The sequence below is a fragment of the Eutrigla gurnardus genome (assembly GCF_963514095.1).
Source record: "Eutrigla gurnardus genome assembly, chromosome: 12".
Classification (NCBI taxonomy): Eukaryota; Metazoa; Chordata; class Actinopteri; order Perciformes; family Triglidae; genus Eutrigla; species Eutrigla gurnardus.
The window spans coordinates 23,879,874-23,907,490 of NC_139926.1; the positions used below are offsets into that span (position 1 = coordinate 23,879,874).

Sequence of the window (27,617 nt, forward strand, 5' to 3'; positions counted from 1 at the left end):
TCGAAAACACACAGTTCCACACCGCCATCCAAGAATCATCTCTAAACAAACCAGACGGCCAAAACAATCCTGTGACTTCTAGTTGCTTCCAAATATGTAATATGTGATTCTCCACGTTGTTTGGCATCACTTCCCCTGCTGCGACGTTCTCCCGTTAGCCTCTCTGAACGGGAGCCCGCAAATAGGCATGACTTAATCCTTCCTATGGGAGTTCCCTTGAGGTTCCCACTGCTGGGTGTGGTCCTCCTCCTTAACCAGCCTCCAGCTCTCCGCCCGGGACCGATCTGCTCCACTGCTTGTGGGTTTTGGCTTGACCAGCCGTGTGTGTGTGATCACAGTAAGCACAACAGGAACAATAGCCAGCTCTGTTAGCCCATCTGGCTGCACAAACACCTGAAGGGACGAAGCCAACAAGCACAAGGGAAGGGTGGGATAAGGGTCTACGCTGACTCAGGTCTTACTGATGGTTTTATCAGGCTTTTTATCTTTATTTCATTCCTTTAAACCCACTCGATGTCTGAGTTCCCGTCACACAAACAACATCACATCCCGTCTCACTCCGGCGACCCGAGCTTGAGTTTTGATTTTGCTCAAAACAACCTCTTTCTTGACAAACAATCTCCGGGAAACCCGACAAAGATTTCCACGTTGTCATGGCAACGCGGACGGAATGAAAGTGGGTTTTCTGGTTGCAGGTAAGGATGTGATTTTTATTTCTCATAATTTTGGGGGGAAAAACAATGTGAAACGTGGTTGGCAGAATCCCAGCATGCAACGTGATCGCTCAAACACACACAAACACACAAACTTGCTCTTAATCTACAACAGGATCCCGATCCTGCTCCCCGTCATGCTGAACACACGGCACATTTTCCCCCTCCACCTGAAAGTAGTCCTCCTCTCGTTATTACACGTTACTACACAGATGTCAGCACTTTCTCCGATGACGAATGAGCCGCTCTTCTCAGCCAATTCATCTTTCTGCCCCGCCGTGCGCCCTCGATGACGGCACAACCTTCATCTCCTGCGTTACGGCGGAGAGGAGGTGAAGAGGAGGCGAAACTTTGAGGTCAGAGGGGAAAAAAGGATGGCAAATATGTGGATTTCATTTCGAAGGAAAGGGGAGAAGAATGAGAACGGCAGGAGTTGTTTAAGGAACTATTAAAAAAAAGAATCCATAATAAAAAATCTCATGCAGATTGTGAAACACAAACCAATGGAAGGATGCCCCGAAACTATCGGATCGACTTTACAACCGACTCCAAAGGTTTTTACAACACTGCAATGCAGCATGACATTGAGGATAATGACTGCACACACACACACACACACACACACACACACACACACACACACACACACACACACACACACACACACACACACACACACACACACACACACACACACACACACACACACAGAGAGAGAGACCCACATGTGACTGCAGGGGGGGTTGAAGATGCCAGGTGAGTTTTGGGGGACTGCTAACTGAGCTCCCCGAAGAAATATCTCAATTTTGTAAAAATGAAAAGGCAAATTCAAAGAGGAGCAGACAAAAGGATGTGTGTTTGGAAGGATGTTTCCAGGAGGTCAAACTGATTCAGCGGTGAAAACTTAATTAAAATATTAAAATACAGAGATAGAATTAAAATTGATTTTCTCATTTGTCTTGATGATTTAAGAGCTGCTATGCAAAGTGCTTCATTGGGGAGGAAGATCTTAAAGATAATGAGACGGTCCCAGTGGGTTCTGGATGCTGATGGACGACTGCTTCACATGTAATTTTAACTAAAATAAATAAAAATAAATAAATAAAAAATCAAAGAAAATCACAGCATTGGCGATATGGAGGGGTGTCATGAATTTCGACTGCAATGTGGACATTTTTCTTCCATTTCCTCCTCGTGTTGCCTCCCTGGCCATGAAGGTTTTTTGTTGTTCCCCCATCAGGAGTGAATCTCTCTCCTGCTGAGAGTATTACAGCTCGGGGAGGAATAAACACTATTAAAGCCATATTGCTATGCTGTATTGAACCGTTCTCAGCGGTGGCTCCACCGATTTAAAGCCCCGGTTGGCGGCGTACGAAATGACGGTTATCCTGTTTTTCACTCCGAAGCATCAAGATTTCCTGCCTAGTTCAACGTCCCATAGGAACCCCGGCAGGACCAGGTCCAACCTGGTCTTCCTGGGACCGCCTACTCTGGACACACTGATTCCTGCTGCGTAATGCACCTTTAAAACAACACGGAGCCGCGTTCTGATGAAACTCTGCTGCATCAGGAGAGTTTCAGCTCGTCCCAGAAACTTTTCCCTCTGCCGGGACTGTGTGAGCATCCCTGGGTGCCGCTGCAGGTCTACATCACAGTGTGTGTGTGTGTGTGTTTTCTCCTCTCTGGCTGTGTCTATCTGGGTCAAGTATCTGGGGACTTGCCAAGGCCTTGGTTAAAGTGGGCAGCTGGCCATCACAGCTGGCCGGCTCTCACACACACACACACTCACACACACACAGACACACACACACACTCGGAGGGACCACCAGGTAACATCTGCATTGCCACCGCCCCGGTGCCAGCATTCAGCTCGGCCACCTGAGCCGGCGTCCTTTTTCCAAATGAGTCCACGTCTGTGTTTTCATGTATATTTGCGTTCACAGATTCATTCTCACCGAGCAGGAATGTGGACTCCCGGCTAATTAGCCGCTTCCAAAGATGGAGACTAAATCCAGCTCTGGCCTCCTTTTTTTTTTTTCCCTTTCAGCCTCGCTGTCGCACAATGGCGGCTCGGGTTTTTTTTTTCCCACACTGCTCCTGTTCAGCGGCGGCGGATACGGTTGCAGCAGAAGGGACTCGCAGAGGAGCGACATGTTGTTGGTGACGAGACACAACATCAGGGTGTCGAGTACAGCAGACTCCGGGTAAAAGGAGATCCGTAGTGGGATAAAGAATCCAGTCATAATCTATTATTACCTGTCATTATAATTAAGGGACATGATCTGATCCAATGCGGTCACTTTTCATTTAACACACCTGAAGCTAATGACATTTATTTCTCCATGTTGTCCTCAGAAAGTCGACTTCTTCTGCCTATTTTAATTTAGTGAATGAATCATTTTGAAGCAGCACTGGAGGCTGGACCAGACTCTCTGAACGTGGGATTTCCTGGTCCTGTATGCACCGGGAGGAAGTCCTGCACCAGCAGCACAGACCTCGAGTCCATCACGGTCATCAGATGTTTCCGTCATGTGGTTAAAGGCAGAAAATATTCAGTTTTATCAGAAAGGTCTGTTCCTGGAGAACCAACACACACACACACACACACACACACACAAAATCAAAAGTGCTCCATTCAATTTTCTAAATCCAATAAATGGTATTAAGACATTTTATAGCCTCTTTTATGGGCTCAGTTTCAGTTTGTCCGTAAAATTCAATTAAAAAGTACAAGTGCAGCATTTCCAGGTGAGCCTGGCAGAACCGACTGGAAACATTCTGCATGAGCAGCCACTAACAGGTCCAGGTCCAGGTCCAGGTCCAGGACCAAAGTGGGCCCGAAGCCCAACCGAGAAAGCCGGATTCAAACTTAATCTTTTATTACATTTGTGGCCTTCATCGAGGGAAATCCTTGACAAATGCCTCAAATAAGCTGGGAAATATATATTTTTGTTTTTTCCCCACAGATTCAAACCATTCATACTAACAAAACCACAATAGTTTCCCCGTCTTAGACTCGGGGGAATCAAGGAAGTGACAATCTGCAGCGATACGAAAAAAGCAGAAGGTTTTAGGCGTGCTGTCGATCCGTAACGTTTCTCTGGGATTCAACCGCCGAGTAAATCCTACGTAAACCTCTAAGTGCTGGACTAAGTCTGCCAAACACGGCTTGTTTGGATAGTTCGCTCGGAGAACATGGAAGATACACTTTTGCATGAAAATAATTCATGGGGGGAGAAAACGCTGGTGTGTAAAAAAAAAAAAAAAAAAAAAAGCAGAAGTGACAGCCTTCTGGTGCGTTGTCGTTGATGACGATGTGCCGGGCCAGAGATCCACAGAGGGGGATGTGAGTGAGGCTGTGGCACCCGGGCCTCTATCCCTCTGCCAGGCTCCCCTCCCCCAACTCTCTCTTTCTTAAAGTCGTCTTCTCTCCACCATCATAAACACATCGCTTCCTCACGAAGCCTCAAACTACTGAATGAGGCTCTCAGGTGTGAAGAAGCTGCAGGAAGTGAGTCACCATCCACAAACGGGATGTTGGGACATGTTTCTGGGATTACCACGGGCCCGTAGCTGCCCATAGAATATATGATAATAATATAGTTTTTTGCTGACTGTAGTCTCGGCCAATTAAAAAAAAAAAAAAAATGCAATGTTGGAAGTGCAATTTCCCCGACACACACACACACAAGCTTTGAGACTGGATAAAAAAAAATCACTCTCAAAACATTCGCTAATGAATCACTGGCAGAACTTTCAGGGGAGAAACAAATTAAAATATGATGGTCAGAACTGTGCCATCCTTTCATCCGATGATCCCAATTATTTAAATCCAGAGCAAGAGCTCGGAATCGGAATAAAACGCCGTTTCAAAGCTGAGGCTCTCATCATCTCCTGCTCAGAGGATAATATTTCAATAAATAAAAAAAGACCTTTTTTCTTTACTCTCCTGTTCCGTTCTGTTTAGTAGTTGCACTCTGAGAAAGCTTTCAAGCCATTACGCTGCACAACTGCATCTGACATCTCCTCTCACCACGCAGCCGCCGCGGTTACATAAGGATTCCTATTTTAGTCCAATGAATAGAACATTTATGGGTCCGTATGCACCTCTGTTTATGGGTCACGGTGGGACGCGCTCTCTTTACAGCGTAAAGAAACAATTATATCTGTATTTTCTTTTTAATTATTTATTTATTTCACAAACAACGTCCCGTCAGCACTGCATCCCTAATGACCCGTTTTACAGTACACTTAAAGTCAAAATGAAACAAGATTTTTATATCAAATCCCTGCTCATATTGTGTTTCACAATAATATACATTTTTACTTACTGTGAAACTAAATATGTTGTGTGAGCACAATAAGCTAATTACAACCGATGATATAACATCCAACCTTCCCTACAACGTTGAGCAACGAGGGAAATATGTTGATCCTCAGTCTTATAATAATAATAATCATAATAATAATACGTTTATTTGATATAACACCTTTTACAGACAAAGTCATAAAGCGCTTCATTTGATAAAAATGTTAAAATAAGACCCAAACAGTAAAATGAGCATGGAAATAAATACATGAATAAACTTGAAATAAAATTAAAAAGGTTCAAAAACACAAAATGACAAACAAAAAGACCAAAGCCAGTTAAACGAGGCTGTAGATCCTCATCAGTCCGCCTACCAACCTGTAACGTACTCAAACACAGTTTCACTGGGGAATACTCACACAACTCGTGTTTCCTTCTTTAAAGAAAGTGATTCAACTTCAAATTCAACTTTTATCAACTGAGCATCTTTTGTTTCATCTCCTGATTTGATCCCCATTGATCCGGCCTGTGATGTGTTATATTCATCCTCATTGTTTCTCTACTGTATTTCTGACACACGGAAAGAACTAAAAAAAAAAAAAGCTACGCTGCAGACGGGAGGACTAATGACTCAACGTGAAACAAACATGCTGACTCTGAAGGAGTTCCAGGTCGTTTTCCTGTCGGGTCATTCGAGGTAAACCTGAGCCAGAAATAGAGTTCAAATTCAGATGATTCTTTACAAGAGATTTCTGGGGAACACAAACATAAGAACACGATGGTTCCCAACCTGTGGAGTTCTACGGAAGCTCAAAGATGCCCTGTGTTGCTTTCTTGTACACAAACACAGTCGCTGACATTGACATAACCAATTTATTTATTTGTTAAAGAGTAGGATTCCTGCCTGAAGCACATTTTTTAGTGTTGTGACCTTAAAACTAAATGTTTCATATCTACATGTAGACAAAAACATGCATGCTATGGTATTTTAACTGTTTTTTGTACCCTTTTTGGAGGGAAAACTAAACCAAAACCAACACCAACTTTGTATTAACTTCAGGCAATATTGCAACTTGATTTTATGTATGAGGCTGCAGCGAAGGAGAGGGTGTTAATGTGTGTTGGGACATTAAACATATGTGAATCTGCAAAATTAGGACCCGACAGAAGAAGTTGAGGCTCCACGGCTTTAAATAAACTCCCATAATCTTTCAGTTTTGGCACTTAAATCCACTGAAACCCGACTAAGCATCTTCTTTAGTGGAGCCTGTTCAACACAAACAGAAAATAAAGGTTTTGGAAACCTTAAATGCTACTTTAAAGATCCGCCCCATTTGCTTTTAATTCTCTTGGTCGGGAACGGACAGGATCTCATCCATATTGGAATAGTTCTGTTTCTCTACATTGTGTATTTTGTCTAACATTTCAAACATCACTGTGCACCTGGCAGCAAAACCCATTCCAGTAAAAAAGTCATTTGAGGCCCAATTTGCATGCAAGCCAGATTCACCGGACTGACAGAACAATCAGTAAGAGAAACTTCCTCCATCATCTCCGTTTACACACATCATCATTTCACTTATGAGGCCCTAATCAATTCAAATGGGGCCCCGTCTTGGCTCTAGGTGTGTGTGTGTGTGCGAGTGTAATTACGTGTGTGTGTCGAGGTGCGTTTGTGTGGCACGGAGCGGCAGCAGATGTGAGAGGTAATTTGGAGCCCTGAGAGACACACTCTGATGTGTTACAAAGCATTATGGGTAAATTTGCTGTCATTGAACTTGAGTGGACTTCAATGACACGATGTTCTGTTCCCTCCCGACTTTTCTTTTTTTAAGCTAGCCGTGAGCTTCTGGGTCACATTTCCTGTTTGTCGGTCAGATTCACCTTTACTGAGGTGATACAAACAATAACGCGCTGCTGCTCTTATGCATTTCACTCATTGACGTTAGACTCCAAATGTCACAAAGTCTGAATGAGATGTGACGGAGTGGACTCACTGCTCACTGAGTGTTCAAAGGGCCCCGGGACGTTTTTATATAACCCGCTTCCAACGGGTCACACTCTCACTGCAATTAAAACTTTGTTTTTTTTAAATGTTGATGAGGAGAACGAGGTTTGATTTGGAGCATGAATGTCCTCCAGAACAGTGGGAATGACACACTGTTGGTATCATCACACAGAAACAGTATTTGTAAATAAACAAACAGAGAGAGAGAGAGAGAGAGCGAGAGAGAGAGAGAAGCGGAGCTATAATGACATAATGGGACAACGTAGCATCTAAAAAGTGGGCGGTGACAGAAGCAAGCAGATGCAAACAGACTGCTGGCCGAGGACTTTAGACATGAACAGACAATGAGGTCATGAGGGCTGGTTTTTTTTTTGCTGTTGTTGCGCTCACCCCAAAGGCTCCTGGGTAAGCACTACAGCCTTAAACCTGCATTCTCTCTACTGGCCCGCAGGGGGCGACTCCTCTGGTTGCAAAAAGAAGTCCGATTGCATGGAATTCTAACTCACACTTGATTTATAAACATGAGTTTATGGTCTTAATCTCTAGTTTCAAGTCTTCTTCAATCCAGCATGATGTTCATTTAGTACATTATGGTCCATTTAGAGTCCACCAGACCAGAAAGCAGGGGATGCTTTAGGGGGCGGGGCTTACCTGCTGATTGACAGGTCGCGACCACGAGGTTGTCCCATGTTTTTGCCTTAGATTTTTATCCCTTTCAAAGTGTTTTTTCAGTTCATGAAAGTTAATCACAACATTGACTTTGCTTAAGAATGACAAATGTGAGTCCACAAACAAACGCAGCTCATATGTATATGTATATATATATATATATATATATGTATATATATATATATATATATATATATATATATATATATATATATATATATATATATCTACATAAGCCTTCCCACTGAGTGGTTTGTAAAGAGCATCTCTGCTGTTTTACCTGCATTTATGATCACGTTCACGTCGCCAGTCAACCAACAGCACATAATGTCATCAGACTGCTTTGAAGTGCACTAAACACGCCGGCAAACGTCTGTCATTTTTTCCCCCTCCATGCAACATTAAAGACGAGGCCATTTGTCATTCTATGGCATCAATGTTTCATGTATTGACTGAGCGGTCACAAATGGCTTCGACTAACATCACGACACGCGAGGGCAGCACAGAACCTATGTTTTTAAAGTGAAAGTATGGTTTGTGTTACCAGATAAAAACAAACAGATGGCAGACAAATGGAAAATAAAATCCGTGGGTGATTTGGTTGTTCTCCTGAAGGTCAGCCCCGCTGATATCTGGATACAAAGTGCAACATCAACATCGGGTTGATGTTTAATGGAACCGTGAAGCCCCGACTCACCTTGATCTTGTTAACGGGAACCCATCACGCTCCGAAATCCGCCTCATCGTGTTCTGTTCACAACCCAGAAGGTTTTCCTAACGTGCGGCGCTGCGAGTGCACAGCGACACCAACACATAAACTACAGGAGGCACTTTCAATTAAGGACGAGCACGCAGCCGGCAAAGTGAGCCGGAGCCGCTCGGGAGAAACCAAAGAAGATGTTTTTTCCGCTGCGTTTCAGCGATGCAGTTGTTTTTGAAATCCCAAGTCGAAGCGTTGGCGTGCCGACACCTCCGGAATGACACTCGCATCCCCACTGGACGCAAGGGAGGGGGGGCTCTGATTTCTGGATTCAGAGATGCTCAGCCATCCCACGATTTCGAAGACGTCGTAAGCTACGAACGATAATTACAACCACAAACACACCTTCTGTTTGGATTTTTTCTTGTCTGCAGCAGTTGTTTTTTTTTTTTTGCTTCACCGTAAATAGCGAGACTTGAACAAGCGACACGTCCCCACAAACAAACCGCCTCCTGCCGACACACACCGAGCTGATAATGAGTGACTCATCAGTGCTAATTTGCTGTGCTAATTTTATCAGTGAAACTTCACGGGCTTGAAGACACAAGGCTGTGACATAACGGGCGAACAGCAGGGAGCTTTAAAAAGAAATAAACGACAAGGTCGCACCGGCAAAGAAGTGCCAAAACGGCAACGCCGAGGTTACATAGTTTTTTAGAGATAACTTTACAACACATCACATCTTTAATTCAACTTAAATGTTTGTTGGAAATCCACGGCTCTAATTACCAGCGAGCTGCTCTCTCCGCTTTCCACACCAATCCTGAAATAATGGACTTTGTGATTAAACCTGACATATTGGCAACCGTCTTGTCCAAGCAGTGTGGCTCCCACTGTAGCGTCAGCCAACCAGCTGGAGTGTGTGTGTGTGTAGCAGCAGTATGTCCATTTGGCATAGCTGTTCCACTTATTTCAGTTGTTATATAATGACCATTTCATGAGAAAAAAAATGTGTGACAGCAAACTCATGCCATGATGCAGTCATGTTGAAAGGGCCAGAGCTGCGGGGAGGAAAACATCACCACAAATGTGACTCGCTGAACGGATCCAATAAAATACGCACACGAGCAAACACTCCCTGAAAGAACCGATTTTTTTGTTGTTGTTTTGTTTGTTTTAGAAATGCCTGCAGATTGATCCGTAGAACTTCTATAAAAGGTTTTCCTTCCTGTGATTGTTTTGTTTGCTTGTATTTCAGTCACTGCTCATATAAAGGATATTACACTGCAAGGTCAAAGGTGAATGCTCACACTATATCCCTTCATAAAAAATAACTCTTTATGTTACATATAAAGTCTAATGTGACACGTTCAAAGTCATCACATCTCAGTAAGGTGAAGCAAATATAAGTCGATAGTTTTTCCTGTTAGAAATGATCAGAATTTTTGCTTCAAAACCGGCACACTATGTTTGTTTTTGTTTTTTTAATGACTAAATGTGAAATATTTAGCCATCTCAACCATAACGTGTAGAAACCAGGCATCGAGCTGACCGATAAAATATCCATCATAACAAATAGACTGCATTGGAAATGATGTTTGCCAACAGAAGCAGTAGGAAGAGTCAGAGAAACAGGGAGGGGAGAGGGGGGGCCAGTGTTTCAACATCGCCAACAGAGAGCAATCTGCTGCTCGGCTTTGCCCTGCCGAGCAACTGCAAGGTGGCTTAATCCGAACGCCTTGTCATATTTCATTCATTTTTTAAAACGAAGTTAGCAGAAAAAACACTGAGCACAAGTGACACATTCTTCCTCTTATAGAATTATATAAGATATAAAGGATAACATGCAGCCTTTCTCACTTCAGGGGTTTTGCAGCTGCTGTGCTACTTTGTCTGGTCCGACCAGCAGCTTATGGTGCAGAGGACAATGTTAAGATTTTAATGTGTAACTGACATCGCTGGACTCTAAATTAAAGGCACATTTTCTACCCTTAAGCTAAGCTACACGCTAGCCGGAGCTGACTCCATGCTTTAGAATGAAGAAGGTGAAAATTATGATTATCTAGTAATTGTTTAAAAGACTACAAACGGAGTTGTTGCCATTGTGACGCCTTTGCTCGGACTATTTCCTGCCACCAGTGTTGCATGAAAGCATGGTGGGGTTAGCATGATAGCTAAGTAGCCATCCATCCACTCGTTAGTTTCCTCTATGCTTTCACACCGGTTGGATGAAATAATCCTCGTTTTCCATCTCTGAAAACCTTTGCTGACGTTGCTTCTTGGTGTCGACGCAGCGAGATGACATTCCCCATTTCCACTTATTATTATTAACCGGAGGTGATTTGTGTTTCCTTTGTTTTGCCCTCTTATATTATGATAGACTGGTTTTGAAACAGAGGGACGTTATCCGTCTCGGGGGGGGGGGGGGGGGGCTCTCAGCTGGTTGAAAACCTGGAGTGCACACAAATAGCTCATGCATGCACGATGTCCGATATGCACTCCATCTCTATTAATATTTGAAATCCTGCAGCTCAATCTCCCCCGCTCCGAGGACGGCTCCGCAATAACCATCTTGTTTTTATCAACGGCTCAGTGATTCATTTACAGTGAGAAAATCTCAGAATATGTCATCAATCACGGCTGCAAAATCTCCAATTAGGACCCGGAATATATATCCCAGGGGTCGGTGGGTGACGGAGTGTAATCCTCTAATGGGGTATTATGGGTATTTGAGTTCTCATTACCCGTCACACGGCCGCTCCACTACACCAGTTCCACACGGACAGAAAAAAAAAAAGATGCAAACAAGTTGGTCACTTGTGAGAACGCCAAGTGATGCCATTTGGCAGCAAAAGTGGGTTAGCAGCAAATGACGAGTGACAGCCTGCCTGTACGATGCAGCAATGGAGAAACATCTCCATCCGAGGACCAATCATCCACAAACCGATACAGGGACCCGAATCCATCAGACGCCCAGCAACAGTGCACACATTTGGGGAAAAAACGGTGAAATGTTAAAAGTAATCAGTACTAATGATATGCTCATGTTTAACCACATGTGTAAAACTCTAGTATTAATACTGCTAACAGTAAATGCTCTTCTCACTGACTTACTTCAAATTAACTTTTTCTTCTGGTGTACGTTTGTTTAACGACTGATATTCCTGCTTAATAATCTGTGACAGTTTGCATTTGTCTGCTTTGATATTGTGGTTGTTAATGTTAATATCGACTATATATTAATATGCAGACGACACACACATTTACCAAGCTCCTTCTCCTGCTACATTACATGATTGGTTAGTTGTCGGGAAGCGACAGGATTTTATTGCGATTTGCAAATTAAAACAAAAAACACAATTGTGAAAAGTTGATTGTGGTGAATTTTTATTATCGGGATAATTCTAAATATCATGGTAGACAAGTGAAAAGTTAAGTCTCATTTAAAAAATACGGGAGACAAAAAGGCATTTTTAAAAAATGCATCCTTTATATCTTATGATTTATGATAATCTTATTTAAGATTATTAAAAAAAAGGTGTGTATATTTGTTTCTTTATAAAATGTAAAATGACAGTAGAGTGCCATTTGAGTTTAAAGCATTTTGCTGATTATCGGGATAACATCGTGAATCACGTTCATATCGTCCCTTGCCGATTTCCCATTGTGACATACATAATAACGTGTGCAGCTTCCATTGTTACTGGTTGGACTTTTTCTCTCTCAGTGAAGCAGCATTTCAGCAGCGATTTCCCGAGTCTAATTACCTTCAAAATAAAAGCATTAAAAATATTCCACACCTCTGTACCTCTTGACTGAACCCTGAACTTCTTTCTGTTTTTAATTCGTTTTTAAAGGGTAACTTCGGCATCCCGTTTCTCCCACATGGTTCGGTCTGAGTGACTAATGGGGACAACAATTTTAGAAATTGGTGCAGTATTGAGCGAGAGCGCTCTAACCAGCTGCAATATGATCCTTCAGTGTAATTGTGCACCGTCCATGTCCAATAAAGTGCTCGTTCTCGCCACCGGCGGCCTCAGATTGTTATTATAGCTGCCTGACAACACAAGAGAAAAACGATTTTCTTCACCGTTTGCTCCATCCAGTTTGTTTGTTATTCCATCTAAACAGAAACGTGAGTGACACATGGAGAGACGTCGTCTTTGTGGAAAAAAAAACACTTGAAAATAGGATGGAAAACACCAAGGTTACCCTTTAATGGCGTTTCTCTCATTCAATCTATGTGTAAATCCCTTTGACTCGCCTTCCAGAATCAAACATACTGGATAAATAAAGCTGATTTTAATGCACGAGGACTGATTCAGCAGGTTAATAAGATTAACAAGGACGTTGTTGCACAGTTACACTCCTGGAGAATAAAGTTAATAAGAAAAAATACACTTTTGTTGCGGTGAAGACGGACTCAGCTTCTTCTTCCTCTCACGCTGATTCTCTGAGGATTTTAATGCTAATGAGTTGAACATTGTTATTATTTTTAAGCCCGAGCCAATTCTACCTTCGAACCAATTAAACTGCTTCCCCTCTATTGCTGTTGAGCTCCATTGTGTGTGTACACACACACACACACACACACACACACACACACACACACACACACACACACACACACACACACACACACACACACACCTCGACAGCCATTCGTGTCTGTATTTCACACACCTACAGTCTCCCCGTATCCACAGAGCTAATAATAGCGTGGTTGGCCATTAATCAGCGACAGCTGTAATTATCCTAATTCCGGTGTGTAATCTGATCAAGGTGAGGGAGATGAAATCACACCGCTCGCTCGGCTCCGAGGCGGTTTCAGTAATGGCAGCGACAGCGGCGAGGTTGTAAAGTAAATTGGTTTGGACCAAAACAATCTGATTGGACGCGGCGTGGCGGCGGATTAATGGGGGGGAAGTAGAAGCATGTGTGTAAGTAAAGCTATCGCTCTCATCTGCAGGCCGTTATGGTCACTAAAGTGCTGATATTAATATAACAATACGTATATTGTTTGCTACCTACTGTACCAAGGTGAATTAAATGATGTACTTGTCTGCTGGGAAATTGTCTTTTCGTAGGTTTCAACAAGCAGCAGGTCCCGGGGGTTTTATAATGAAGCCTTTCAGGTATTTTCAGCATATTTCAGTCATATTTTAGTCTTAATATTTGCTCTTTGTGTATTCAGAGATCCCACAAACAAACAAAATTAGATTAACGTTAACTAAGGGTTGATGTAAAAGAAAAAACAGAATAAAACACATTTGCAGCTTGTCTGTTTACCTGGTATGTTTCATGTCGGATTAATATTAGATTTCATGATAGTGGAACACAAATATCCTGATTACGCCTAAATGAGAGTTGATGCAAGCCTGATAGTGACAAGCCTGACAGATATGGTCCGTTTGTATCTGTAAATATGGCCATGCTGGTAATAATCAGCCGTTATTCCCTGAAATACAAGGAAAGAAGGCTGATTTCCTGATCGACCCAAATCAGATTCCTATAATATATCTGATCTGATACATTTACCTAAATGTTGTGTGACTATCTACACAAACACTGGTATAGAGTGATGCTAAGCTAGTTAGCCGCCCAACTGTGTCAACACACTATTTAATCAATTGCTCACACTTTTGTTCCAGTTGTGGTTTTGGAAAACAAAGCCTTTATATAACAATGCTGTCATTAAAATTATAATAACATTAGCAGCTGTAATATTGGCATTGATGAGCAGAAATCAGTAAAGATGATCAAACGTGGCCTCGCCATCGTGACCTTTAAACCACCGATCCAGATCCACGGAGCCCCATGTGCCTTAAAACAGATGTGACTCCCTCTCTCTCTCTCCCGGGTTGAAAGCGAGCGCTATCAGCGGCGGCAGCCTCCGCCACGGCTTCGTCTAAATGACTCCATTGTTTTTACATCTGGTCGCCCGTTTCCGCCTCCAGGATCCAAAACAAACGTGGACTCTGATACCAGATCCATCCGTCTCCTGCAGGATGGAAAATCTACGTGCACGGCGGCGCCGTTTGCATGGCAGCAAAGCGAGGATTTAAAAAAAGGAGCCGACAGAGAAAGTGAGAAACAGAACGACAGAGTGTGAAGGTGCTCTCTCCAGATGGGGTCATCACACAGAAACACAGGCTCATCAGCGTGGCACGGCGCTCGCACCGAGCATATGGCGACGGAGAGAAGTCGAAGCACGGTATCGTCGTTCTATTAAAACATAAGATCTATTTTAATGGAAGCTGAGAAGAAGCCGATGTTGATTCACATTTAGAGTCAAGAATCAGCAGCTTTCCAAACACAACATTGGAGGGGAAGATGATGGATGACAATGTGAGAACGGATAGGTTGAAACTTGAACTCGTCCCTTTTTGTTTTTGCTGGATTCTTGACGCCGTCGTAGATTAATGTACGCAAACCTCCCAGACTCCCTAAATGTACAAACGCCTCCCGCCGTCTTCAAACCGTGACGCCGCTGCGTGGACTCCCGGGTACATCCGAGCAACGGAGACCTAAAACACACCACCATGTGTTACATATTATTTTATTCAACGTGACTTCCATTATCTCTCTCGAATAAAGGCCCATAAATCTGCTTAGAATTCATAGAAAACGAAGACGGTCCCTCCAACTGTAGAACTCACGATGCCTTGCTCACCTGAAACCGTATTAACACTATTTAATGAGTGTAAACTATTTTGAGATAGTTTATTAAATAAAACGTTTTAGTAAAACAAGCAAAAGTAATGTTGAGAGACATTTAAGGGTATTTCATTCATGTGCGTGCGTCCAGCAGGTTTGCTATGAAACCTTCAACCTCCATATTACTGTCCATTAAAAATACATAAGCAGAGGACTCCTGAGGTCAGCATTTTAAAATGCCCCAGATTGAAGTGCTTGAACTAAACTTCAGTTACTAAAGGGAGACACTGAAATCAGCCTAAACATGTGTACGTTTGTGTCAAATAAGCATATAAATAAAAGAAAGTAGACCTGCACTCGGATCCCGATGCTGATTTTTATGCTGAACATACAACAGTGGAGCTTCTCTCAGCTTCATACAGAACCCTGAATGATAAATCCCAGCTGCAGAGGTCAAAGGTCACCCTTCCAGTCCCCACAGGTGTTATTTTCTGTTGTTTTTTTTTGTACGTTGTGTGCTTAGATCTGCAGAAAAACAACTGTGTGCTCATGACACCGATGAAATATGGCTGCCCTAGATTCTGTTGGTGTACAGATTGAATCATCGGAGGCAGCCACCTCGGTAGCAGCAGCAGCAAGAACAAAAACATTAAAGAAAAACAGTAGACTTGTATGATTTCATACGGCTGTCACCTTCATCGGGACCTGACTCCGTGTCATCTCATGTATCATAGCTGTCAATGTAGCTGTGCTCGAAAAGGGATGACAGCTAGGGATTATCTGACGGAAATAAAATATGCTTTCAAAGTTATTGTTAGAACGGTATCGGCTCGGTACTCGGTATCGGGGCTTCCCTTACTTCCAGCAACTCTTAAGGGGATTGTCGGCTTCCTCTTCAACCGAAAACGTGAAAAAATAAATCCTTGCTCTGTCTTCACACACACACACACACATATACAAAATACATAAGTGGAGTGTGGAAAAGCCCGGCAGCGACTCAGCAACACCGCGGCTGGACGGAGCGCCGGCTATCTGGCTGCACTAAATATTAATTTCAACGGGACGGGAGGCGGAAGCGGCGGGGCAGGATGCCACGTGTTGCTCTTTATTTTTCTTTTTGGAAACCACACGGGCTACAGGAATGCTGCTGCCAAAAGCACACACACACACACACACACACACACACACACACACACACACACACACGCGGTAAAAATATCCTCCATAAACACAAATGGAAATCAATGGTAGGTTTGGCTCGCATGTCTTCATGTGAGCCAGTGTGAGTGTGGTTTGGTGATGTAAGCAAACATCTTACGTTGCCAAATGCTGAATATGTGTAGTGTGTGTGTGTGTGTGTGTGTGTGTGTGTGTGTGTGTGTGTGTGTGTGTGTGTGCTGATACAGGAGCTAATGCTGGTCATGCTGTCTGTGGTTAAAGGCCGTCTGCTCCCTGCAGGAGTGGACAGAGATGACTCTGTGTTACGTCTTTCGCTTTACTTTTTCCTCCACTTTCTCACCCGGGGAGGAAGAATACAATCAAAGTCGGAACAAAGACAGCATGGCGGCCGTGGCGTCGCAAACCTGCGGTGATCACAGTCATCTCAAGGTCACCCTCCTCCTCCTCCTCCTCCTCCTCTACCTGACACTTGGGAGATGTTTAAGAGGCGTGCATCACACCACCAGTTCCTCTATGAACTTTACTAACGCTACTTAAAAGGTCAAACTATTTTGTATTTTTAAAAACCCACTCCAAACACACTCGAGCCTACGCTTCCCATGATGCAAGTGTTACACCCTCTCCATCCGACGAACGCCCACGATGCTCACATTCTCCAGGCCGGTTAATATCTAAAAGCCGAAGTAAAGAGTTCAACCGGATGACATCACTATGACGTCATCAGGGTCAAGACTTCAGAAAGCTCCTCTCGAGCCACCGAGGATATTATACAATATAGAAGCGGAGAGACACGCGTGCATACACTATACACTATACATAGATGCATGTTCATGCCCTATAATTAATCATCCTCATATATAACGGAGCAAAGGGGCCTCGAGATTCAATCCGACGGGGGGGAAGTGGAGGAGACAGGCAAAGAGAGATGGAGGGGGAAAAAAAGAAAATGGAAAGTCCAGGATCCCCTGATATTTCAGCTGATCTAAAAATAGCCGCTGCTGGCGCAGAGATATGAAATCGACTCCTCAAAGTCCTCCGACAACAAAGGAGAGCCAAACAAATGAAGATGCACTTCAAACCAGGGGTTGATGGGAGGAGGCATCAGGTGCAGGCGTAGGTTTGTGAACTCTGGTAGCGAGTATGAACCCTCCTCATGTCTCAGTGATCGGTAACATGACTCCTCGTCTGCTCGTCTGTCACTCCAGGGCTGGAAGAGTCCTGCAGTCAGCAGATCTGGCACCATTCGGTTTTTTTTTTTGCACACGAGATGCCAACGGCTCTTTGTTGACACGACTGGATTGGAAAACACAACCGGGGAACGGTGCCATGCTTTTCTGCAACAAAAGGCCGAGTTTCCACGTTTTGCACGATCGGAAAAAACCAGACGGCCAGACTTCCTGAAGATCTCTCTCCAGGTCTCTCTTGCAGATCAGCCAAGGCGACTTGTTTTGTTTCTGGTTCGCTCCAAACCAGCGAATGGAAACGCATTATTCTTTTTTTTTTTTTTCTAAATAGTTGTTTAGCTTTTTCATGTAAACACAAGGCTTATTTTCCAGTTACGGCTGCCTCTTTTTACGGATTAATCCTTTTCCTCCCCAAAATCTGATTTAATATTTCAATCACATTAATTTTATTTTGAAAAGCTGCAGGCTGTCATTGTATAATGTAGCACAAAACAAAATGAAATATGGTGCCCGTGAAAGCCTTAATGAAGACAGATGAGTATCAAAATATGCTCCCCATATTCCCGTTTATAAACAAATTCAATAGCCTCTAATATTTTTCCACATGGCAGCAGAAATCGTCATAGCAACCAGCTCTTCGTCACTGCAGCTCAACACACCAGCCAAGTCCAGGGACGATGATACAGTCCTTTACCGGAGATTTCCCTTCATACACAAGGTAGTTAGCCTCCAAATAAAACACGATTTTAAGTATTAATGTCGACACAGTTTCAGCGTCGATCAGACTGAAATATTGCATTTTAATGAACTCACCGTTCCACCGAGGAGTCAACGGCAACGAGGTTTTATTTTCCAATCCTTAGTAGTCCAAAAATGCCACACGGAGCTCCTGCAAGAAGAAAAAGATCATTAATGTGTGATGAGGCTCTGCATAGAACATGTTCTGGACTAGTTCACAGTATCAGGACATCAATGTTAATATCTTAAAAATAAATAATACTTAAATATTAAGTACAACTGAGTTTAGTGGATCGTAAATATTGAATTAATGAATGGTTTGGTCTGAGCTAAGTTATTCAATGGTTGATGCTGATGTGATGCAGAGCAGGGCGACCGGTGGGCGGTATATAATGCTGATATTAAATTAAAATGTTAAAAAATTGCTTAGAAAGTCAACAAGTAAGTAAGTAAAAACTAAACTTTGCTTAAAAAAAACAACAATTATGAATAAAAACTTGAAATTTAGTGCATTTAAGAACATTTTTCAGCAACATCTTTATTTCTCAGAGAGAATGAAAATGTATAAAAACGTAAATAAAAAACAAATAAATAAACAAGGTTAGTTTGGGTCATTTTTTTGTGTTAATCCTCACGAGCACAGACATCATCGGATGAAGATTACCACAAAACTACCACTTCAATCACCAACATTGTACCCAGTCGACACAGATTCACTGCTTTTTACTGCAGAAATAAGATGTTTGAGGCGAACATTCAACCCGAAGCAGCGAAGAAAAGAAGTCAATCTCAAGCCACTCACCACTGAGAAGAAAACCGCCGGCCAACACCACCCTCCTGACCCTGACCCCCTCCCACGCTAACCGGCACCCAGCACGTCAATACCAGACTTAAAACAGAGTGGCAGCAAACAGCCGAGACCTCCACGGAGGAGGTGTGGGGACGGGGAGCAGATGCTGCCCCGCCGTCCAGTCACATTAGTGAGAGTAGTCGTTGTGTTACAGGCACAAGGAGAGAAAACAAACACAAAAAACCCAAGGTGAACCCGAGTCGACGGCTTCAAGTGAAAACCTCAGATCACGCTGTAAAAGGTTGCACTCTCACTCAACCACACTAAAAAAAAAAAAGAAGAGTTGGCTTGTGGGCTGCAGACCATATGGTCTCTGCTCGGGCATACGGACAAAAAAACACACCATCCATCCACCGCAGTGTCCTGTGTGTGTGTGTGTGTACATCATCTGTATTCAAGACATTCACCAAGGTGCTCCACACCTCTCTGAGCTGCCACAAGGATGTCTTCCACCGAAGTCACCTTTTCTGAAAAGTTAGCCCTCCATTTGCATATATTCACATCTGCACGTTGACTGAGAAGTGTTTAGTATTAAAAGTAGAAAACCACGTTCACAACGGGGCCACAACCGCAATATTGCAATGCTGCGCTATTTCTGATGTTTTTGTTGTGTCTTTTTTGGTGTTTCTTGCTGTGGAAACGCTGTGTTTTTAAAAAATATGCAAGAAAAACAAAATGCTGCCGACGGTTTCACGTGTGAAGGAGTTGGAATGAAAATCGGGAGCAGCACTGCAGGACTGAGTCATGACCTGCTTTCCCTCCGTTAGGGGAGAAGAATGGATATTTGTTTCACAGTTTGAGTTTCATCAACAGCTTGGTAGTTTAGAAGAAGGAAAACAGAACGGGATTGGATGGGTGTTATACTAAAACCACAACGGTGATGATGTCACTCATTTGTTAACATCATCGCTGTGATCGCTCCGAGAAAGACACAAAATGAGATCAAAACCTCTGCAAAGCGTGGCATTTCTTACACACACACACACACACACACACACACACACACACACACACACACACACACACACACACACACACACACACACACACACACACACACACACACACACACACACACACACACACACACACACACACAAACACACACACACAAACACACACACACACACACACACACAGCAATGAAAGAGGTGAGTGAGGGTTGATGTTAATTTGTTTTCTGCAGGTGTTTTTAGGGGAATATGGATCGTTCAGATCGATTTGACGTTTCCACATTCATCTGAAGTGTGTCCTCTGGTCTTGATCAGGATTTCTGTTCAGGCGGTGTCGACTCCAACACTGCAGTCAGATACTCAAGGTCCGGGTATCGGCATCAATGTCATTGTCGGACTTGAAGAAGTCAGCAGTGACTCTGGAGCATCTTTGACCATTTGCACGTTGTTTTAATGCAAAGTCAGATTTGTGACATCAGTCAGCTGTGAGTTGCCGTGACTCACCTTGTGTTTATCTCATGACCGCGTGATGCAACAGGAGGACGAGCTACGCTAACACTCGAAGGGCACGCTGCTAATTCAGCAGCAAATACATCGAGTTTAAGACCCCGTTTAGACGAAGGGAAAACGCAGATATCTCCACGCGGTTTGGCCTCTCATTTACACGGAAACCCCTGTTTTTATCACAGAAAACGATTATTTCTAAAACCTCCAGCCAAAGTTTTAGGTTCTCAAGGGTCACATTATACGCCAGAAATGCTCATGTGAGCGCCCTATGTTGAAGTCGCTCGGGTTATTTGTTGTTGTTGCATGGCTTTATCCTTGTCCCTACACTGCCGCCCATAGCTTTGGCATAGTTATAATGGCCCTTAACGGCGTATTTATGCGGGTTGATGTAAATGACAACTTTTTTTAAACATTTGTTTCTCTTAATACCCTGCTATGTATAAACGTGGCCTAAGAACAATCGGCCACAACCGCTGCCTGCTTCAGGGATCCGGCCGAGCCTCAGCAGAGAAATAATCCAGGTATCGACAGCAAGCGTCCGCCTGCTCCTAAACTAGGAGGATATCTGTGTTGAAACAAGCCCGTAACGATGTGGAATCACATTAAAAAGGCACAACGCTACTGCTGAAATGGAGGGAAGTGACTCGCGTCCCACACATGACCCTTCTCTCTTCCCTCCAGCAGGAAGCAGAGAATCTGCATTACGTTGCTCATCCTGACAGACGAAGCAACTCAGTGGAAGAGACCAACGTCTCTGCAGCTGCAGATAAAGCTCCTTGTTCGGGGGGCTTTTTATTTTGCACTTCCACAGACGTTATATTTCAACACGAGCAGCCAAACTGGCAGATGTCAATCACCACACCGGTCAGCAATTAAATGTTAATGAGTCGGCGAGAAAAAACGCTCGGGTTGCTGATTCTTAAACGAGCTCCGCAAACGTCACGCCGCTTCTTAATTCAGTTTTCAAGCGCCGACTGCTGTTAACGGCGCCCGCCCTGAGCTCATCCAAACGTTCAGCGGAGCGCAATTAACCCCGTTTCCAGAGAGTGAGAGAAAAAAAAAAAAAAAAAAAAGAAAGTTTCCCCACAGGCAGAAACCCAAACCAGTGTTCAATGATCTGCGTTTCCTGCTTTCACTTAGTTAAGGAGACGCTGCTGCTGCTGGAAAACAAAAAGAGAGATATCGGTTCATCGGTGGGTTCGTTACACGTCCTCCAATCATCCGCAGTCTCACGTCAGACGATGATGAAGCTTCTCTCGGAAAGAAATCATACAGAGATGATATCTTATATCGCATATTTACAGAAACGTCTGATAAGAATACAGTCAGTGAAGTATATCTGTTATCTCATTCATATGTATCCGCCGAGAAAATCCAAGAAATGTGACAATCAGCATCGTTATTTAGGTTATTGTGTTCAAATACAAGAATGAAAACAGAGACGTGAATCACAGAGTAACTCACGATACAATATCACGATATTTTGCCCACGATAACGATATCACGATTCTGCGATACACGATATATTGCAAGACATCATCTACGATATGCATCTTATATATCTTTATAAATAACACTTTTCCACCTGACTGTGTTCGTCTCTGGATTAATTTCTGCTCGACGCCGACCTTTAAAAACACCGGATCTCCTTCATAACAGACGTGTGTCAGCGAGCCAGCGAGCGAACAGACGGCACCCTTCAATTACAATGAATGATGAATGACCGTGTTGGTTGTCAAACCTTGAATTTGAGATCAGCCTCTCACGGTGACCTGCCGGCGACACCGAGGGTTATCATGTTTATTAGATTTCCAAATATCACTAATAGATACTCAAGTTGTACTTCAATATATTTATATACGATGTATTGCTTCAGCATTGACATTGAGAGAAGTGCAACTATTTTGCTGCTTGGTGGAAAGTAAAACTCCCATGATGCTCCATGACTCATCCAGTATCTGATGGATGACCGAGAGTCTAGGTCGGCCCGCCACAGATGAACTGTAGATATTTTTACACTTTTTGGCTTTGGAAAGGTCGAGGCCACCTTGACCTCGCTGCGTCCTGCGGTTGTAGTTATCACTTGCTTCGTCCTCTCTTCCTGCAGGGATGAACAGGCGTATCGGTGACACTATCCAGAGGGGGAGGGGCCTGTGGCGACTCGTCTTAAAACACGGAGCCCGTCTCGTCAAATTGCTTTGTGGATGCGACTTTTTTTTTACACCAGTGAGTTTATAAATCCATTTTACTGGAGCAAAAACATAGTTTTTTCTTCTTTTCATATTGAAATATATCCTGCAGAAGAAGAAAAAATCTTCACAATGTCAGTCCAACATCGTGCTGCCAGACTGAAAACTGCATCAAGACGGTGAATTAATGACCTCATCTGAAAACGAAACGCTATGACACGTCCCAGCAGGTGAAAGTGACGGAGACGGATGACTGCAACACAACTTCGGCACGCTTCCGCGTCGTTATGCAGATGGTGGTGACAGCTGACGGCTTTCTTTGGGGGCCAGTCGGCTGCCAAAGAGCCTTCACTTCTGAAAACCCGAAGCCACGATGAAAGTCACATAGTGGGGTAGGTTTCTGTGAGGGAATGACTCCACTCTCGCTTACTCCAAAAATCCTGCTGCAAAAAAAAGGGTATCTCTGGGGGAATTAAGACCCCATCAATCCAATGAGAAAGCATGTGAATGTGAATCGTACAGGCCGTGCTAAAAATGTAGCAGGTTAATAAAGTTTTTTACCCTTCCCAATTAAAGGCGTGATCAAAGATGTCAAAATGTGACTCAAACGCAACCCTGATGCAACAATGTGATGTTTCAAGTGAGTCATAATGAAATCCTTTAAAGAACAGCGTTGTTTCTGCTTTCAGCCGTCAGCGCTCCACAGCTCCTATCGTGTTTCCTGCCTCCTTGCAGACCCGTCTACCCCACATCCTTTTCTTTTCCCCTTACCCATCTGCTTTTTTCTTGCTTGCTCAAAAAAAAAACATCTGACTCGCTTGACACCTCCGATGACAGCTTAGTGAATCTCGCCGGTGCACAAGGCAGCAAAAGACGGTTTCAGCCCCCCAAGGAGCTCGGGAAGGCTCAGTTTCAGCTGATGCTTGACTAAACGGGAAGAAGGCAAATATTTAGGGCCAGTGGTGTGAAACGGCAGGAAAAGCCAACAATGGACGGCTTATAAACTTTCTTCTTTTCTTCTTCATTTGTACTAAAAGGTCCATTTTCAGGACTAATCTTGAAGACAAACATTCACATAATTAAGCTTTTGTTTTGCTTTCTGATCACTTTTATTTTATGAAGTCAAAAGCAATAAATACACGGGATGTTTGCTAAATTAGAGTTGGTTTGTGGCTTTCTAAATTGTCTCTATGTGTGCAACTGTTACAATACGATTGTTTTTTTGTGTACCTTTATCTTGTATATTGTAGTGCAGCAAAAATTTGGTGTTCAAATGAGTGGAAGATAACAGAAAATAAACCTAAATAAGGTTCAAATCTGTTGATTTGTTGATCTGAATTTTTATGATTATCCTGGCCAACAATATCATTATTCACGATATTATCCAGATAATCATTAAAATATGCTGGTATGACTTTACATTATGTAAGGAAAGACATATTTTCTTGAATGAAGTGATTAAAATCATAAGGTCTCTCTGCATAAAAAACATAAATATGAGGGTTTTTAAATCTATTTTTATATTTTGAAATTACATTTTCCACTTCTCTACTATGACAACGAGCTAGGCAGCGTTTTCCAGATATTTACCATCATCCCGATAAAAATGTACCACCATCATTACTGTAAGTGTTTATTATCCTGATCCGGCATAAAAACTCATATCGTCCCGTCCCACGTCAACCAAAAATGAAAAACACACAACAACAAACAAAACCTTGTGGTACACCTCGATAATAAAGAGCAACTCTTGACATCAAGAGGCTAAATGTTGTAGAGACTTCAGAAATAATTGTCACCCCATCAAGAGAAATTACATCTGAGAGCCACTTTGCATTTCTCAGCCTGACATGGGCTTCACTATACTGTACACACACACACACACACACACACACACACGGTCCAGACACACCATCAGCCTGATTAACCCTCCGGCTTTATACACAGTATAGATTATGAGTCACAGCCACTCATTAGAAGGGGACTAAACAGAGCGGCTGCATTAAAAGAGGTCACTCTTGGTTGACTGACTGCATCACGTACATCGCAACCCCGCGGTGTCACCGTGGGCTAAAGTGTGTGTGTGTGTGTGTGTGTGTGTGTGTGTGTGTGTGTGTGTGTACATAGCTGTCAACCACTAATGCCATGCACACGCGATCAACGGTATCTGGATATCGGCGGTCGATGGCACGCTGCTGTTCTGCGTTCAGTCTGCAGGCCCAGCGGTAATAATGTGGTTTATTATAGCATTATTAGTCACATTTGTTTTTACAGTGAGTGCTACAATTACATCACTGTGTTGATGACACTGTTATTTGAGAAAAAAAAGACTTTAACTCCCAATAAGTCTGCAGCTAGCTACGATGATACGATTACGAGAGAATTTGCTTCATTCGCATCTCTGCGTTGACTTTGTGTGCAATATCGCTCTAAAATCCATGCAAGAAACTACTGAAATGTGTTGCTTTTCCAGATTAAAAGTGAATACGTTTACAACAGATGGGCTCAGTTAGCGAACATCCTCTGCAGCCTGGAGGGTTCAGCACTCGCTCTTCCTGCACCGACGACGCATGTAAACACAGACAAATGAGGCCCTGACCCGAATCAAACATAAAACAGACCAAGCGCGGTTCAAATCTGGGCTCAATCCATTAGTTTGTCTGAGCAAAACTTCACCATGAACAAAAACCAAAGAACACACAAAAAAAAGGTGATGTGGTTAAAGTAAGATATCAGAAAAAACATTCTTCGTCATTCAAAGGGCAACAGCAACATGTCAAATATTGAAAGGGCTGAAATCCCTTAAGAGTGGCTTTCATTTGGACCCTTCACTAACCCTCAAATTGCTAATGTCGCTATGACAACCCATCGAACTGCATTCAACGTCGTTTGACAGCGGTTGGACCACGTACCTCAAAATAATAGATATTCGCCGGGTGCACTTGATTGTTAAAAAAAAAAAAAGATGTTGTCCAGAGAGCTTGTGTCAATTTGACAGACAGAAAAGGGACGGAGCATGAGGGGAAGGATACGGTCAGCAGCGAGACCACCAGAGTCCTGGGCAGTCGACCGTGAGAAATAACGCTTGCATAATACATTCAAGCTGAAATCCACTTCGGGGCCCGACGGATCCGGACCTTTGTTTTTTTGCACTGGTAGCACGTTTTAATCGAGGTGCACCAGGGCATCATTTAGGTTGCGCCCAACATTTTTTCACTTTGCCTTTTTGCACCGCGTAAGCATGTCAGTTTCCATTTACGTGGTCAATTCTTCAATCAAATTATGTAAATTAATTTGAATTTGTTTGTAAATGATTTTAAAGGCAAGCAAACAGTTAACAGAAGAACAAATTCACATCTGACAAATGTGTCAAGTTAAAGATGTTTTTTGTATTTCTCAACCTGGACTCTATTTTCCCATGTTTCTTGTGTCAAAGTGAGTAATGAGGACAGCATTTTTTTTTTCTCTAAATTGATCCAGTATTGAGCCAGAATGCTGCAGACGCAGCCGTTGAATGGGGCTGTAATGTAATCGCTCGGGGCCACTCCTCACCATCGATGTGCGTCCACTAAAAACAGCTTGAGTTTGTTTTTTTGCCTCTGATGGGCTCAGACTGGCATTTCACGTGTCGGGAAATATGATGGAAATACAGAAGAGGATGTTTTTACGAGTCTTTCTTCAAGTCTTTAAAGTCAGAAGTCTGATTTTAAATCTCAGAATTCTGGGAAAAGATGACAGTCAATCAAATTCAAGACCCCAAAAAGCTTTTTTCTTTACCTTTCGACCCCGTCCGTCCGTTATCGCGTCTAACAAAGTCTCACCCAAGTTGAAGTCCGAAAACGTTGCATCCACATGGTTAGAATCAACTAAAACACACAACAAACTCCGACAACACTCCTCTCTCCAACCCTCCTCTGTTCATTTTGAATTACTGGTTGGTTTTAAAAGGTTGTGATGTCACTCGAGGGTGCGGTTTCACACATGCACACACACAGAGACAGACCTGCTAAATGTCAGACGCACCAGTACTCCTGCCTACAGCACACTTTTTCTCCTGTCTTGTTTCCCCCTCGCATATTATAATTGCAGAAGCAATTCCGACTTCAGAAATTATGTGTAAGCACCTCTCCATGAGAATACGGATTCATTAGCTCAGGTTGCATAAATCTACTGTTTTTGCACACGACCTCTGCAGGAGTCGTGCTTCCCCTCCCACCCACGTCCATTTAAATGGAGTCAGCCGTTGCCTTTAATAAACTTGAACCACAAATGCACAGTAGTTACTTTTTACTGTGAAAGGCTTTTTTCTAAATGCTCGACTTTGGGCGGCAGCCAAACGCAGAGAGCATCAGTCGGGATTGAGCTGTTTACTAAAGTTAAAGGTCAGCACAAATGTCAGAGCAGAAGGTGTAGTTTGGTGTTTGGTGGGGGGTTTTTTTCTTCTCTCCCTTCCAAACGGGGACAACAAGTCTGCAAAACTTATTCTACGTGACCGAAGATACAACTTTCTATATAACGAGCTATTCCACGAGGCAGATGTGGAGTATGGAACGTGTACTTTATATTGGAACATTTAGAAAAATCAGATTAGTGCCTCATGCTAGTGACTAATCAGATGTCTGCAGTGCTTTATATCCATCTTTTCGTACCAGCTTAGCTCGACTGAGGTTGTACCAACAAAGCACCAGGTAGCAGTAGGTGACCCCGAATAGTCGATGATTCCATCCAAGGTGCCTGATTCCACCTCCAATCTCATAGTCGGCAAAACACAGGATCATTCCTTTCGGGCCTTTCAGGCGGTGCCGAATGTCCCGCTCTCCCCCAGGAGCTCCTGGAGGGCGACTTTTACGGAGCTTTTTCATCCGCCCGTAGTGCCTCCATCCCAGACACGAGTGTGCCCACGATCCGCTAAAGTGGAGCGACTTTTACGGAGCTTTTTCAATCAATGAGCAAAAAAAAGA

General features: G+C 43.2%; 2 protein-coding genes across 2 annotated transcripts in view; both read right to left on the bottom strand.

The window, feature by feature from the left end:
- Positions 1-27,617, bottom strand: part of adarb1b (adenosine deaminase RNA specific B1b) — a 94,396-nt gene that overhangs the window by 37,664 nt on the left and 29,115 nt on the right. Inside the window, exon 2 of the mRNA XM_084022833.1 lies at positions 18,233-18,308. The gene's annotated coding sequence lies outside the window, so the exon portion shown is untranslated. The remainder of the gene's footprint in view (positions 1-18,232; positions 18,309-27,617) is intronic.
- The window catches only part of LOC311021508 (olfactory receptor 4B13-like), a gene marked incomplete at both ends in the record, with an annotated part of 64,856 nt that continues 37,431 nt past the window's right edge, over positions 193-27,617 (bottom strand). Inside the window, one exon of the mRNA XM_084022110.1 lies at positions 193-393. Within this exon, the coding sequence (XP_083878236.1) occupies positions 193-393 (201 nt within the window). The remainder of the gene's footprint in view (positions 394-27,617) is intronic.